Source organism: Gasterosteus aculeatus, chromosome 17 (assembly GCF_964276395.1).
Source record: "Gasterosteus aculeatus chromosome 17, fGasAcu3.hap1.1, whole genome shotgun sequence".
NCBI lineage: Eukaryota > Metazoa > Chordata > Actinopteri > Perciformes > Gasterosteidae > Gasterosteus > Gasterosteus aculeatus.
In genome coordinates, this window is record NC_135705.1 from 17544985 (window position 1) to 17559583 (window position 14599).

Below are 14599 nucleotides of genomic sequence, written 5' to 3' on the forward strand. Positions count from 1 at the left end.
ATTAATAGGTCAGCTATGATTTCTCAGAGTTGGACCTTATCGCTCGGCTACCTACCAGACCTTCATCACAACATAAGGGCACGACCATCCGATAAAATAACCTGAGCTTCTACGCACGTAGACCTGTAGCCGCGACGAGCGTCGTCGCCATGGTAACGAATGTTTCTGCCTGCTGGATGACGACGGAGAGAGAACACGGCGTATTGATGACAGTGAGTTTCCTGTGACTGTGCCGGAGACGATGGTATGCTAATGGCCCCCACACCTCACCAGATGGGCTTTGTTTGTGGATGCAGCTGCACAGGTTAGGTCAGCGGACGGCGTGAGTGTGTGTGTGTGTGTGTGTGTGTGCGTGTGTGTTTGTATGTGTATGAGTAGAGAGAGAGAGAGAGGGAGGGAGAAGGATGAGAACAAAAAAAGAGAAAGACACATTTTCTAGCTCGTTGTACCATGTGTTTCAGGATTACCCCACGATGTCCCATTTATCAGGGATTAAGACACATATTCAGATAAACGTCTGACTCAGAATACCTTTGAAATATATTATCACTTTATGTGTGGGAAACGTTCATTTAGATTTGCTTAATTCTGGTTTCTGACACAAATATCACGAATAGCTGTTTGCATCTTATGTTACAGTCCCTGAAAAATCCTTTAAATAGTCAAAATAAGCGACAATAAAAAACTTTAATGGTAGAATAAATAACCCCCAAAAACGTTTGACTTTATGTGGACCCCTTTTGTCATGTTATGAAGTTTAAGGTTTTTTTCTCCATGTATGACCCTCTCATGACCTCATTGTTACAACACGCACAATAAACCCAATAAACCCGAATTGCAATGAGGGCGATTGTAAGACAAAACACACCTCCCATGTTTCTGTTTCTGTCGTATTTGCATTTTATCTCACAGTTACAGGCAAACGGGCTCGTCACAGGAGGCTTATTGGGGGAATGACGGAGATCAGACAGCACCTGTCAGTCCAGCTGCTTTCAGTACAATAGGTCAGGCTGATTATTTGACACGTATATTTGACCACGTGGTCACCAATCCGGTGCCTCTCGACTAACCAGAGAGAAGAGAACCGCCTGAAACGTTTTAACATCAGATTATCTGCACAAAATACCCCCAGAAAGATCAAACCAACAGAAGTGGATGCAGTACAACAACACATTTTTTCACAGTATGTGTGTGCGCTAATGTTTGCCACAAAATGGCAGAATTAAATACAGTATATTGAGGATGTAAATCTTAATTTGGAGAGAAATGTATACACACATTCCCTTTCACCATGCATTCATTATTAATAACTATTTTTTAATTGAATGTCCAACATTTGGGAAAATCAAACTCTGGTTGAATAGGATCAGCGAGGAAGACTAAACTCTTGCATCCCTGAGTCCGTAGTTTATTTCTGCCCTTCAGTCCTCACGAATGTGAGAGAAACCAGCAAAACATGAATAATCATTTGATGTTGAATTATTTTCCAGACATTTTAGTTGCTGGCTACGTCTCCACAATTAGCACATCGGAGACACGAGTTGTTGAGCTTGTAACCGAGAAGCGTATTTTCCCAAATCATCAAACTGTTCCTTTGAGGAGACCTTTTTTCATAGGGCCTGTGACATGCACACGCGTGTCCTCCCGGGCCACGGGCCCTCGGTCAGCTTGTGTAAGCTGAGTGCACTGAACACCAGGTTGTGCTCCGTGAAGCCCAATGAAGACGGTTGGCAGATGTCACACGTTCAGGCAGTTCTGAGGGAAGTGATGCTGTGACCGGGAGGTCTGATGAAATAAATGTTCGCCCTGTTGGACAACGCCATCCATCAAACGTCCTCCCTTTGATTAGTCTGGAGTGGTTTTCTCTGAAGCACTTTCAAACAGGCGCCACAGAATACAGCACGCAGAGGAGCATCGAGGCTTTTCAGATGGACCGGTAATAACAACAGAATGAAAAAAGCCGTGAATTCTCATTTGCTATGAGGAGGGAGCTCGTGTTTGAACTAATATGCTTCACAAAAGATGCGTACAGCTCATTTGATGAGTCTTGATTTAATAAAAGCTGCTACTGATATTGGAGGTCCTTCACTTTAATTAGCAACTTATGAAGACGAGCTCAGGCTCAAATATTCAATCTTTAGAAGTGAGGTGATGAAACAGCTCTTTGAACTGTATTTCTTTTCACATGATTGTATGACGTACCGTGCATCACATTACAGAGATTAGTAACGTAAGAGTCCATCATTTTAAGTGCAGTGTTTTCTTTCTTTCTTTTACATTAAATAAAATCCATTGCATCCTTTCATACAAATTACCCCCCGAAAATCTGGGAGTTTTGGATCTTTACAACAACGTATATACGTAAATATAGGCACAGCATCTGTTTGTGTATGAAATAACTGCAGTTGCCATATTATAATGTGTAAAATAGAAGTTTATAAATCACCGCAGGGTGTTTGCTCTGATGACAGCATTTGGCTGTACGTGTTATGAAAGTCACATTGTTACAGTAAACTCTGCAGCGCATATATGAATAACTTTACGGCCAGGAACCATAAAATGGAACTGTGTTATCTCGCTTTTAACACATCCGGAGGTCTATAAAATACTCAGTTGTTGTGTGTATGTGTGTGTGTGTGTATGTGTGTGTGTCCTCATCCGATGATATTCCTTAAATCTGTGTAGAGCTGCAAAATATTCACCACGGATACATCAACATTTCCTCATCTAACTGCCTTCACGGATGGAATGATATTAGTGATTAAACTGTTATGTGTCATTCACGGTGTTTGACAGGTCCTCTTTGTGAATAAAGGAAATATAAATAGTTGTTTATGTTTCATGGTACGCATATGAACAGGGAATTAAAGACCACCAGTTCACCGGTTATGAAATAGCATTATCTCCTTCTATAATCACGCGTTAACTGGCTTCAGTCTTAGTGAAAGGCTTTTCATCAATGGACACGTGGTCAACATGGCGGTCAGGACTCAGAGAGTCTGCACAGCAATGAAACGTCAAACATGCACAGAAATGGTGCACATGCATGAAAGCAGTGTGTTGCCAATCCAGATGGCTCATTCTAATGATTATAAATGAACAGAGCGGATCATTTTCTGTTGGTGAAAATAACCAAATTCGTAAGACGGGCTCGCCAGGCAACTTGCTTGTTTACATTCAATCTTTTTGGAAGAGGTAAATAGCTGTAAAATAAAATATGGACTTGCTAAAATCTGCATAAATGATGAAAGTAACTCGGGTTTATTTGCACATTTAAAGCTTAAGAAACAATACACTTTTCAACGAAACGTAATTTGTTTCTTCTTAAATAAGATTCACACTGCAACAGAAAAGCAACATAACAGTGAATAAGTAGTACAAAGACCATTGCTGCCATGTTGATAACTTGTGTAAAACAGGTTGTCTTAAGAACTTGTGAATAAGGAAAGACGTCTTACTCTCATCCTCATTATATACATGTAGATATCAATTAGTATTTACCTGCAGATTAGTATACTGATCACATTGTTACAATCACTTATTCAAGTATAATCTGGTATTTGTGTTATTTTAAGTATAATATATGTCATGTATAATATATGTTTCAGTAGCTATAATTACGAAATATTCCTTCTAAGATTAATAATGTAACGGTATTAATTCAAACAGAAAAATAATGCCACAAAAGTGGAGTTCATCTAACTGAACTCTTCAGGGATCTGTCCCGGTATCCTGAAACCAGTCTGCCCAGTGTGATCCAGCGTGCTTCTAGGACTCGATGGGGCAAAGCTCGCCTGCGTCTCCACTGTGCAGCTGGTCCTGTGGAGGAACTGCAGGAAGTTCTCGTGCCCCGAGCCCTCGTGGCTGGAGACGGGCAGCTCCGCCGGCCGGGCCGAGTAGCAGCGCCTCAGCTTGCAAAGTTCCTCCCGGATCTGCCGGTTGAGCAGCCCGTAAAAAAATGGGTTGATGGCAAAGGACGAGTACGCCAGCCATGAGACGGTTTCCTCCAGGTCGTCGGGAATGTGGGGGGTGGCGTCGAGCATCAGATATAAGTGAAAGGCAAAGTACGGCAGCCAGCAGATCAGAAACTGCCCAACAATGACCACCAGGGTGAGAGCGGCTTTACCTCCACCAAACGGCCGGTTGCGCGTGACCCTACGCGGAGCGTTGCGCGTTGTGATGATGGTGGTCTGGCTGTTTATGGAGTCCGAGCGCTGCTTCACCTGACTGTTTGTCCACAAGGGCAGAGGGCCGTGCTGGCGGGCGGCCACGCGGGCCACCTTGTAGACGTTACAGTAGACGGCGAAAATCACCACAGCGGGGAGGCAGAAACACGTAACGCCGAAGCACACGGAGAAGACTCGTCCGTGGTCGCTGTGGCTCCAGTACAGCGAGCAGTGTGCGGCGCCCATGGCGCTCAGCGTGCCGTAGGACGGCCACCCGAACACGGTGGACAGGCCCAGCACCGCCGACGCCACCCACACGACCACCAACACGGCCGCGGTCAGCTTCAGCGTCATCTTGACCTCGTAGCGCATGGGGTGGACGATGTAGTAGTAGCGCTCCACGCTGATGGCCGTGATGGTGAAGATGGAGGCCGCCATGAGCACCACGTTGAGGAAGACGTACACCTGGCACTCGAGCACGGTGAACACCACGCCGGCAAAGTACGCGGAGCTGGACACGATCCCGAGAGGCATGATCAGGACGGCACACAGCAGGTCCACTGCACACAGGTGGCACACAAAGGCAAATTTCCTGAGGTGGGGAGCTTTTACGACAACGGCCAGAACAGCAGCGTTGGCTAAGAGTGCCAGAACGTTCAGGGTGACCATGAAAAAGATCCCCGCCAGATCCTTGAAGCGTGTCTGCGGGTTGGGAAGGGTGCCCAGGTGTCTGCTGGGAGCTGAGGGCATCGGCGCCCAGACAGTAGTGGTGTCATTGTGCAGACGGTTCAGAAAGGAACTGCTTTCCTCCATGATTCATCGTAAAGGTTCCAAGGTGAAGGTACGCGTCCGTATTCCACGCTCCCCCATTGTTCAGTAAACACGGTGGAGAATCATTTGGCCATCAAAGGAAATGCTCTTCACTCCTGTGTGCAGAAAATAACGTCCATTAAAACATTGATATTTATTGCAAATTATTTCCAATAACGACTACATTCAATCTTTACACCTGTAGTAAAATCTACTTGGGAAACAATACTGATATTTTACCACCGGTGGATTAATCACAACATTTTGTGTTCCACTTATAATTTGTGGGCTGAGAGGGGTTTAAGGCTGAGCAGAACAAGCGATGACGACTGATCTGTTGGTGTTTAAATTGTGGACAAAAAACAAAATATACTTCCACAGTATAACTATATAGTTTTATAGTCAGTCAAAAGCATATTACAGGTGCTACTGAATTGCATTTCTTAGTATAACCTATTAAAAGGGCTTAATATAGTTGTTTGATATAAATCCAGAGATCCTTACTGCAGCATTGTAACATTGAAGAGAACACAAGTACATACCTTAAAGCTATTGCAAAGTTAATCAATAACTATTTGGGAGAGTGTTTAAGAAGTGATGCTCTCTAATGAGGGAAGGACATGATCAGTAGGAATAATTCATAGAGGACACACTGTCTCCCTCACATCCGTCCCCATCCTTTTGAAATGAAAGATAATGAGTGTTCTTGTTTTATCCCAGCGGCATTGATTAGTATGTGTTCTGTGTCACCCTCAAAGAGGGAAGCCCGTACCGAGGCAGTTTCAACACAGTCACTGTGCAGTTTGTCAAAAACAAAAAGCATTGACTTACTACATGTGTGTTACATTTAAATCGAGTGCAGCAAATATGCCCCCCCCCCCCCCCACTCATGCTGTAATCTTCTCTGGTGGACAGCATGCAACATTTGCAGTGACATTTGTCCCCAGGAAGCACCAGTACGTGTACACTCTCATACATATTATGCAAGGTTACCCTCATTTTCATCATGTTGCACTACGAGTTGCACCACTGCATACATGCTTTAAACCCATGTTGTGCTTCTGAAGAGGATGATCACTTAGCCAGCCAGTCATTTTCTGTTATCCCAATCATTAATTCAATGGAGAAACCTGCATTGATTTAGTCTTCTCTGTAGTTCATGTTTAATATACATTCTACTAAGGAAGAGGGAATTATGCAGCTCGTTTGATCTCTTATAAATCCATGGAGTATTGTATCATGAAGTGAAACCCCATGATTACACCTTTTGTTAATGTCAATGACAAACTGTAATGAAAGAATGAATAACTACCATTCTTCAGTGACTAAATATGCACTTACAATGAAGTAATTAAAACAAATGTATTAAAGGTGTAGTTAAGACATTAAAATGAGTATTGCATTGCATAACTTATTACACAAGTATCACATATTCGTGTCTTACAGTAGATTCCCAATACTGCATTGTAATAGTAAAATGCATTATATCCACAAAACACATTGAAGTAAAGTGACCTTTAGCAATAGACGTTGTTCCAGGTTGTCCAGGAACAACATCAAAAATTCATCTTGTGTGGAAGTGGCTTTCTTGTCCAGTTTGTCATTTGTGATGCCACAGTTTAATTTTCCATACCATCATATATCATTTCATATTTTATTTACTACTGTCCGTTACCTTGTTGGGTTTGTAAAGGTCTGGGAGCTCTTCTGTTAAACAAATAGACTAAATTTTCACAATTAAAAACTAAATTTTACCAGAGTGCAATTGTCAGAACAATTCAAAAACAATCCTTACATTTCAAACAGCGTCTGCAGCTCCTCCAAATAGTTTTCTCTTGAGTTTTGTAAAGTTGAATACTTCCAAATCATGGTGATGAACCCTGCCGGAATCCTTTAAAAGCACCAAAATGGGCCTTCGGGTGCATAAGAGAGCTGGTCCCCCTCAGAGATTTAATAGAAGCTACACAAAAACGACGATAAAATAATCAAAATGATAGCTTTCTTCAAAAGAAAGAACCGACCGCAGAGACTCACACTGACAGAGAGGTGATGTGTCCACTGAGACGGCACAGCTGGTTGAGCCAAAGAGGGGCAGGCGACGGGGGCGGAGCCAGAAACTGCTGATTGTTCAAATCACATCTTTTCAGACAACATGACTCTATCAAACCATCACCCGCTGACATTAAGCATCTCCCCCCCCCCCCCCCACACACACACAGCCTTTCATCAGTCAGTATGTGGCAGCGACTGATACCGTCCACTATGCCGGCGTTTCTACAGATGTTTCTCTATACTCCCCACAGCCTTAGAGAGAATACATATAAAGAAAAGTATTGGACGGATTTGTTCAGTCTAGTCACCTGTTTACAGCTGTTGTATTTTCTTCTCAAAATTAACCACATCCAATATCCCCCCCCCACAAGTAGAACAGCTGCAGTCTTGAGATTTTCCAGAGGATGAAAGCGCTCAGCGCCGACATCTGCTGGTTGACAGGAAAACTACCAGCTAATGTAAGAAGTTCACGTTACATAACAATATGGGTTCAAAAAGGTTTATTGCCCCTTACGGAGTTAAGCACGAGGAAAAGAGATGAGATTAAATATCACATATATATATATTTTATATATATTGCAACTGCTCTAGAAGCAGTAAAAAACTATTCTAGAAGCACATTATCACTTTGTGTACAGTTTCTTATGAACAGGGTACAAATAGCAACCTTACTATTTAAAACATTTTCAAATACCCTACATTTTAAAACAGAGTCCAACCGATTGAAAAGTAAAGTTAAAACCGTAATACATGCTCGGCGAAGGCTGACCTCACAGAAGATTTAGACACGGCCGATCGCCTTCCTTAAATTAAATAAGAACACTTCGTAGTTTCAGCACTGACGATTACACGCAACGTTCGATAGCGCCGTCCGAGGTATTGGTTGGGTCAGTACGCACAAACAACCGTGAAAAAAGGAATTCTAAAAGTGTTGGAAAAAAAAAAAAAAAAACCCCGCTACCTTCAAGCACTAAATTTCAATACTGACTAAACCACAGTTCTAGTAAAAAAGGCAACCTGTCAAACATTTCTATCAGATACAATTCATGTGACCAGATCGTGGTGGCGGACTCAAACGATTACAACTGAGAATCACTTTCCATGACTCCGTTTTCAGGCAGGAGTGAAGCCGCTTGGCAAAAGCTCTGCTCGATGGCTTTGCTGTCCGATTTGCCCATCCCCAGTCGCTTCTTCAACAGCTTGTCCTCGTTATTCAACTTCGTCCGGATTGCAATTTTTATTTGGCTGCTTTCGACGCCAAACTTGACTCCCACATGCGCTGGAAGAACAAGCATGAGAATTTGATTCATTTCCATAATGAAAAGCCCCCAAATCGCTCTGTGTGACCGAAAAAGTGACGCTAAAATGTTTCTCCATCTTACCGATTAAACTTCTCAGGATCTCAGGAGGGAGCTGAGGCTTGTGGCAATCCTCCCCGGTGAAGGTGTTCCTTCGGCCCTGCAGAGAGTGCGTGGCCAGCGTCTCTCTGTCGAAAAGTATCATCAGCAGGGCTGACGTGTACTTCTTGTAGTCTGCAAACTCTGCGATGCGCATGTAAAGATTTTTCGGTACTCGAAGATGCTCCGAGAGGTACAAAAAGTTTTGATCGTCCTGTGGGATAAAACAAAAAAGCAGAGGGTAAGCTTGGAAAACACACCGTCAGCGGGAGGGGACACGATGGCGGATGGCGAGCCTACGCTTATGAATCGAGCAACCTTCCCAGAGTCGGGTTGTCAGAAGACGCGGAATAAGAGCACTGACTTGTGGGATATCGAGTTCCTCCGTCATCTCCGCCCCAGACTCGGCCAGGAAAGAGACGTTCTCGTCTTGAGAGGTCTGCGCCGCCGCCGCCGCCTCGCCTCCTTGGATCACGTGATCCAGAGTGACCCGCAGCTCGTGTGCGGTGTGCCTCATCTGCATCATCAGCGTGTTCATCTCTGTGAACGGCGTAAGAAGTGCTCGATGGCATGTTTACAGCATAGAGCCAGGGCCAAGGGGTTTTAGCAGAAGCTACGAGTCCCTTAAGAACCCAGGTACTTTTCCCAGTAATTGCCGCCTCTTCAATTTGCTCATATGGAATGCTCGCCTGCAGACAGATGTACGCTTTGCATGATTTGCTGTGCAGTGAAAACGTTGAAGGCAATTACAGTAAACGAACTAAGTTTAGTTTAAAAACTAGTAAATGATAAATAAAGCATTACCTGTAGTTCCCAATCGTTTTCCACCCACCTTTCAACTCCCTCAGTTCTCTCTCGGCCAGAATTCTGCACCTGCGCTCATATTTGAGTTGCGCCTGCAGCTGCTCGATTTTCATGAGCAGACTGATGGTGTCCGTTCTGATGTCTGGGCTTGCGATGTTTTCTTCGTCAAAGTCAATGTTTTCATGCTGCTAAAAAAAAATAATAGAGAAGAGATCCCATTAGAAGCAACCATGTGTTGTTGTTGTTGCACAATAGCACGTGAGGACGCGCACAGCTCACCTGGTTGCCGGGGAAAGGGGAGTAGCTGCACTCCTCCGCCAGCCTGTACTTCTCCTCCACGGCATCGCAGCCAAACTCCTGGGCGTCGGTGGCGATTTTCAGCATCTTGAGCGGCGTTGGTGTTGCAGTCTCCCCCGCGTCTCTCTTGGGCGGCATGGGAGGGTGGAGACGGGTGTGGGGGGTGTGTGTGAAGAGACAATCTGTGGACAGAATAAAAAGGTCTGACTCATCGAGCGCGAGGCTCCCTCCGGGCAGCGAGACGGGAGTTCAAAACTTTGAAGCGAAAACTTTTTTTAGTTTTGTTTTTGTTTGCACGTCCGTTTTTCGAGACGAAAAGGGAAAAGTTAAGTTCGCATCGCATCGCCCTCCCCCTTCCTCCTCAACCCCTCCTCCTAGCTTCCACATCGCCGCCGAGCCGAGCGGCACCGGCTGTCCGTCGATAACATCATCGATACGTGTGACCTTTGGTAACGGCGGCGCGCGGACGAGGCTCACCTGGCCGCGGGGGCTCTGCTTCGCGGACAAACTGTGACCACCCTCACACCGAGGACAGAGACGGCGCAGTAAATGCAAATACTGCGTAGTAGAGGAAGTAGTAGTACTACTGCCGTAGTACAGTACATAGATCCCGATACAATTACCGGCTGATTTACTACAGCCGCGCTAAAGTGTCCCGTTTAAATACGTTTGAAAAACTGCTCCTGTGTTTGTGTTTTACTGCGTGTGGTAGACGCGAGTGAAATTGCGTTGCTTTGTGAAATGTATATTTTTACAATTATGTGCGGAACAAAGGTGCGCAAACGTACTCCCCGAGGGAAGTATTTCGCCCATGTACAGTTTCCTGCCTACCTAAATGTGTTATTTGACCAATGAAAAAGGAGTGTGTTGACTAAAGGCGGGACAATAAGAAGGGTCTGTGACGATCAGCCAATCAGCGCCTTTCTTCTACTGTGACTTCAGGCTGTCTAGTTCGGTTGAGATAAATCCATGTGGGTCCGATGTTGACTTGCTCCCACAGAAAGTGGAGGAGATAACTATTCACAGTTACGTGTACGCGTCTAAAAAATGTCTTCGACTTTCTTTTTCAAGAAAAAGGGCAACCTCAAGTTAGCTCAAAAGGGAAAAAATACAGCTGCACTCAAACGAAAGGTGAGTGAGCTGAGCTGTTAGCTAGTAAGCTAAAACGAGTAACGTTAGTTAACCAGCAGGTTAACACATGTGCCTCGATCTGATCTCACCTACCGTTCCTACTGGGCCACTAATGCGAAATCAAGCGAAGTAATTCATCAATCACCCTTTCGTTTTCTCTCCCCTGCTGCAGGGCGATGGGGACCAGGGTGATAAAAGTAAGATACGAGCCAAGAAACTCATTTCTAAATTCAACGAGGAGATTTCCAGCGACTCTGAGACAGATGGGTGAATTTCTCTTGTGCTTCCGTCGTGATTTTGTGAATTGACGATTTAATATCGCATACAAAACGGCCGTTGTACGTTTGTGACTTGGTGTCTTTATTTGTTAGTCCCATAGAGCCCAGGGACAGACAGCCCCACGAAGACTATGAATATGACGAAACACCACAGGAGAAGAAGCTTAGATTAGCCAAACTTTACCTGGACCAGCTAAAGGAACAAGGTGAGCGTTTATTATCAAAACGGCATGACTATTGGCTTGAACGTTACTTCCATGCCTGCATATATATATTTATTGTATGATCTGACATCAGAGGAAGATAAAGCAGAGAAAGACTCCTTTGAGACTGATCTGGTTGCTGGAATACTTCAAGAAGAAGTGGTAAGAGTATTTTCTGTAACTATAAAATAAAAATGCAGTGGGGATAAAATGCTGAACAGTCCTGCATGAATTTCGTCACGCACCCTATACCTACTTTGTTCTGTTCATCCTGTCTCTGCCGTTGTCGGATCACTTTCCCCGGCTTGATCTATTGGTGTGTTTTTTGTGGTTTTCCCTCAGCTTGAACAAAAAGGAAAGCTTCAGCGGCTCGTTGCCAAAGATGTAAGTATGGGAACCGTCCTCCCTTTTTAAATCTCCACAGCATCTCCTTCGTGTGAACAGACTGACTCCTATTTCCTTTTTGTTCTGTGTTCTAGCTCATTCCACCGGATGCTTCAGAGATTCGGATGCTAAGAGGACACAAACTTCCAATTACCTGCCTGGTCATCAGCCCTGATGAAAAGTACATCTATTCTGCTGCCAAAGACTGCTCCATCATTAAGTGTTAGTATGCGTTAATATTCTTTGTTTTCATGCTTTGGGGAAGATTGTATGATTGGGGACGTACACTAAATGAGGGTGAATGAAATGTATAATAATATACCTCTCAATTAACCGGTTTTCTTATTTATTCAGGGGATGTCGAGAGTGGGAAGAAACTGCACACCGTGCCTGGGGGAAGGAAAGGTACCCAGGACCGACATGTTGGGCACACGGCTCATATCCTGTGTATGGCCATTTCCTCAGATGGGAAATACTTGGTGAGTAGTAATCTATATCCAGCTTTGGCTGGCAGTTTGCCAAAGTGTGACTCGATGTTTTAAGAATCACCTTTTCCTCAACGCCTGTTAGGCCGCAGGAGACATGAACAAACTGATCATGATCTGGGAGCCAGAAACGTGTAAACATCTCTATACTTTCACCGGACACAAAGGCCCTGTGTCGGTACGTTCTCTCTTTGTCTGTTACACAAAATATGGTTTCCCATGATTGCATTTACACAACTGGCGAGCAGTCGTGGGTCATCGTGTGAAACGTAACATGTGTACTTTTTCTTCTCAGGGTCTTTCCTTCAGGAGGGGAACTTATGACCTGTACAGCGCCTCTCACGATCGCTCGGTAAAGGTGTGGAATGTGGACGAGAACGCGTATGTGGAAACTCTGTGAGTGACCGAGCGAAACGTTCTTTATTTCCCTGCCAGCCGCTGGAATTTGAACGTTTTGAGTTGGAACTGTAATTTTGATCCGCTGTAGCTTCGGGCATCAGGACGCGATCACAGGACTGGACAGCCTGAGCCGCGAGCTGTGTGTCACGGCAGGAGGGAGGGACCGCTCGGTGAGGGTGTGGAAGATAGCCGAGGAATCTCAGCTGGTGTTCCACGGCCATGAGTGAGTCCTCGTCCGTCGCTCCTCTCATGTTTTTTGTGTCGCCTCATCTGAACCCTTTTTGATTTCAGGTGCGTTTGTCGAGGGTCAGAACTGTAAAATAAAGCAAACCTCTGCACACATTGATTTAGAGAAACATCTAATTGTAAAGTTAGTTTGATTTGTCCATGGTTCAAACACCCCACACATTTTCTATTGGCAAGGACAGGTTTAGTTTTTTTTAGTTCACCAGAAACTCCTTTAATGGAAAGTTATGCCGCACACAAATCTGCACAAACTGGTCACATACAAAATTTAAATAACAAATCGAAGACCCGTAGAAGTACTCAGTGATTAACTATTGAGTTTATTATATAGAGATTATTGAACGAGTGAACCACAGCAACGATTTTGGACAAAATTATTGGTTGCCAGGAGCAACAGCACACTTAACTGAGCACAAAAAGAAGGACTACAACCACCTGTCACTGGTCTTCCTACAGGGGTTCAATTGATTGCATCCAGCTGATAAACGAGGAGCACATGATCACGGGAGCGGACGATGGGTAAGTCCGATACAGTCACATAGCCGGAGTTTCACAGCTTTGTTCCAGAGTCATTCATAATTCTCTTCTCCGTCTCCCAATTTTCTGTACGACTCAGCTCTGTGTCTCTTTGGAATGTCAACAAGAAGCGGCCTCTCAGCACAGTGAAAAAGGCTCACGGTTGCCATGGCGATGCAGGGCTGCAGCAGCCTCATTGGATCTCTTCCGTAGCGGCGCTTCAGAACTCTGATACGGTCGCCTCAGGTGCTTCTTCCGGCTGTGAGAGTCCTCCTTACCGGCTTTTTAATACCACACATACACTTCACTATCATGTAGAGAACACATACTTTTTCAGTTCTTTGATGAATGCAAATGTAATCGCGCGAATGACTGATTAAGTGCCCGCACACAGTAAGGAGGTTCTGTAGTGCTGTAAAGTTACAGCTGTTCTCCTGTACAGGTTCACACAACTCAGCGGTCCAGCTGTGGAAATGTGGCCAGAATTACCGCGGGCTGGAGCCTCTGTTCACTGTACCAGTGGTGAGCTTTTGAATTTGCGGAAATGGTTACGTCCACATGTGTGAAGTGTTACACATTTACACAGCGTTCCTGTCAATCACAATGGCAGTTATTGTATCTTTTCCTCTTTTCTTTCAGTCTGGTTTTGTCAACAGTCTGAAGTTTTCCAGCTCTGGTCAGTTCTTGGTGGCAGGAGTTGGACAGGAGCACAGGTAACCACGGCCCGTCGATGTTGAGAGAATGTGCACTAGGTGGCAGTGTATATCCAGCCATCTTCTTCTGTCACAAATGATCGCACACAAACAAATATTTTAATCATTTGTAATGATTCACCTTTTCCACCGCGGTTTGCGGCACTGCTACCTGCACGTCAGTTTTGTATCTGCTGCCTCTGAAAATGGTTTTGTTTTCCTGCAGGTTGGGAAGATGGTGGAGACTAAAAGAGGCCAAGAATGCAGTTTATATTATTCCTCTTAAAAGGAAACTTCCAACTCCAGAGGAAACGAAGACTGCTGAATAGTGGACTGTTGGCTTGTATTTAGTAAATTAAAGGTTTTATAAACTGCCTGTGTATAATGTTATAACTTCTTTTCTTAAGAAAATGAATAATTGTTGAAACTGCCAGGAGTGATTTTGTTTATTTTAGGATGTGAAAGAAGCTTTAACAGCTTAAGTGAAGGAGTGTGTGCGGGGAGCTGTGTCTGACGCGGCGCAAAAAAGTAGGTGTACCAGATGTACCATCTAATTATGTTTAAACCATATATTTTTATGATCGTTCAAGTCCTGCTAGTTTCTTTTTCAAGTTTTCTATAAAGTACAGCCTAAAAAAACAGTTTGGTTTCCCCCTTGCTTACATCGTCATGGTAACTGCTTTGTGTGTAGGCTATTCTCAGCCTCTCATGGCCAAACATTAAATTACAATGAACCACA

The 14599-nt window shown here is 44.3% G+C and overlaps 3 protein-coding genes across 5 annotated transcripts; 1 reads left to right on the forward strand and 2 right to left on the reverse strand.

The window, feature by feature from the left end:
* Positions 1–3242: 3242 nt before the first annotated feature.
* LOC120835480 (putative G-protein coupled receptor) lies at positions 3243–7036 on the reverse strand. The gene is made up of 2 exons (XM_040204461.2): positions 6772–7036; positions 3243–5092 (listed from the first exon to the last, which is right to left on the reverse strand). Exon 2 carries the CDS (start codon positions 4977–4979, stop codon positions 3699–3701), a length of 1281 nt encoding a protein of 426 aa, XP_040060395.2. The 5' UTR covers positions 4980–5092; positions 6772–7036; the 3' UTR covers positions 3243–3698.
* A 477-nt stretch (positions 7037–7513) lies between these two features.
* LOC120835514 (uncharacterized) lies at positions 7514–10105 on the reverse strand. Of its 2 annotated transcripts, XM_040204532.2 has the most exons (6): positions 10004–10105; positions 9509–9708; positions 9258–9417; positions 8790–8965; positions 8411–8639; positions 7514–8307 (listed from the first exon to the last, which is right to left on the reverse strand). In XM_040204532.2, exons 2-6 carry the CDS (start codon positions 9662–9664, stop codon positions 8108–8110), a joined length of 921 nt encoding a protein of 306 aa, XP_040060466.2. In that variant the 5' UTR covers positions 9665–9708; positions 10004–10105; the 3' UTR covers positions 7514–8107. The 2 variants fall into 2 exon arrangements, with proteins under 2 accessions (XP_040060466.2, XP_040060467.2); XM_040204533.2 differs by lacking the exon at positions 10004–10105 and having other exon boundaries at positions 9258–9414; positions 9509–9702.
* rrp9 (ribosomal RNA processing 9, U3 small nucleolar RNA binding protein) lies at positions 10034–14599 on the forward strand. 2 transcript variants are annotated; one of them, XM_040204510.2, is made up of 15 exons: positions 10034–10657; positions 10830–10924; positions 11029–11141; positions 11233–11300; positions 11481–11522; positions 11618–11744; positions 11877–12001; positions 12093–12185; positions 12303–12403; positions 12495–12629; positions 13109–13171; positions 13269–13414; positions 13611–13690; positions 13808–13881; positions 14087–14599. In XM_040204510.2, the coding sequence occupies exons 1-15, from the start codon at positions 10574–10576 to the stop codon at positions 14187–14189; spliced, it is 1449 nt and encodes a 482-aa protein (XP_040060444.2). In that variant the 5' UTR covers positions 10034–10573; the 3' UTR covers positions 14190–14599. The 2 variants fall into 2 exon arrangements, with proteins under 2 accessions (XP_040060444.2, XP_040060442.2); XM_040204508.2 differs by having other exon boundaries at positions 10345–10657; positions 13269–13429.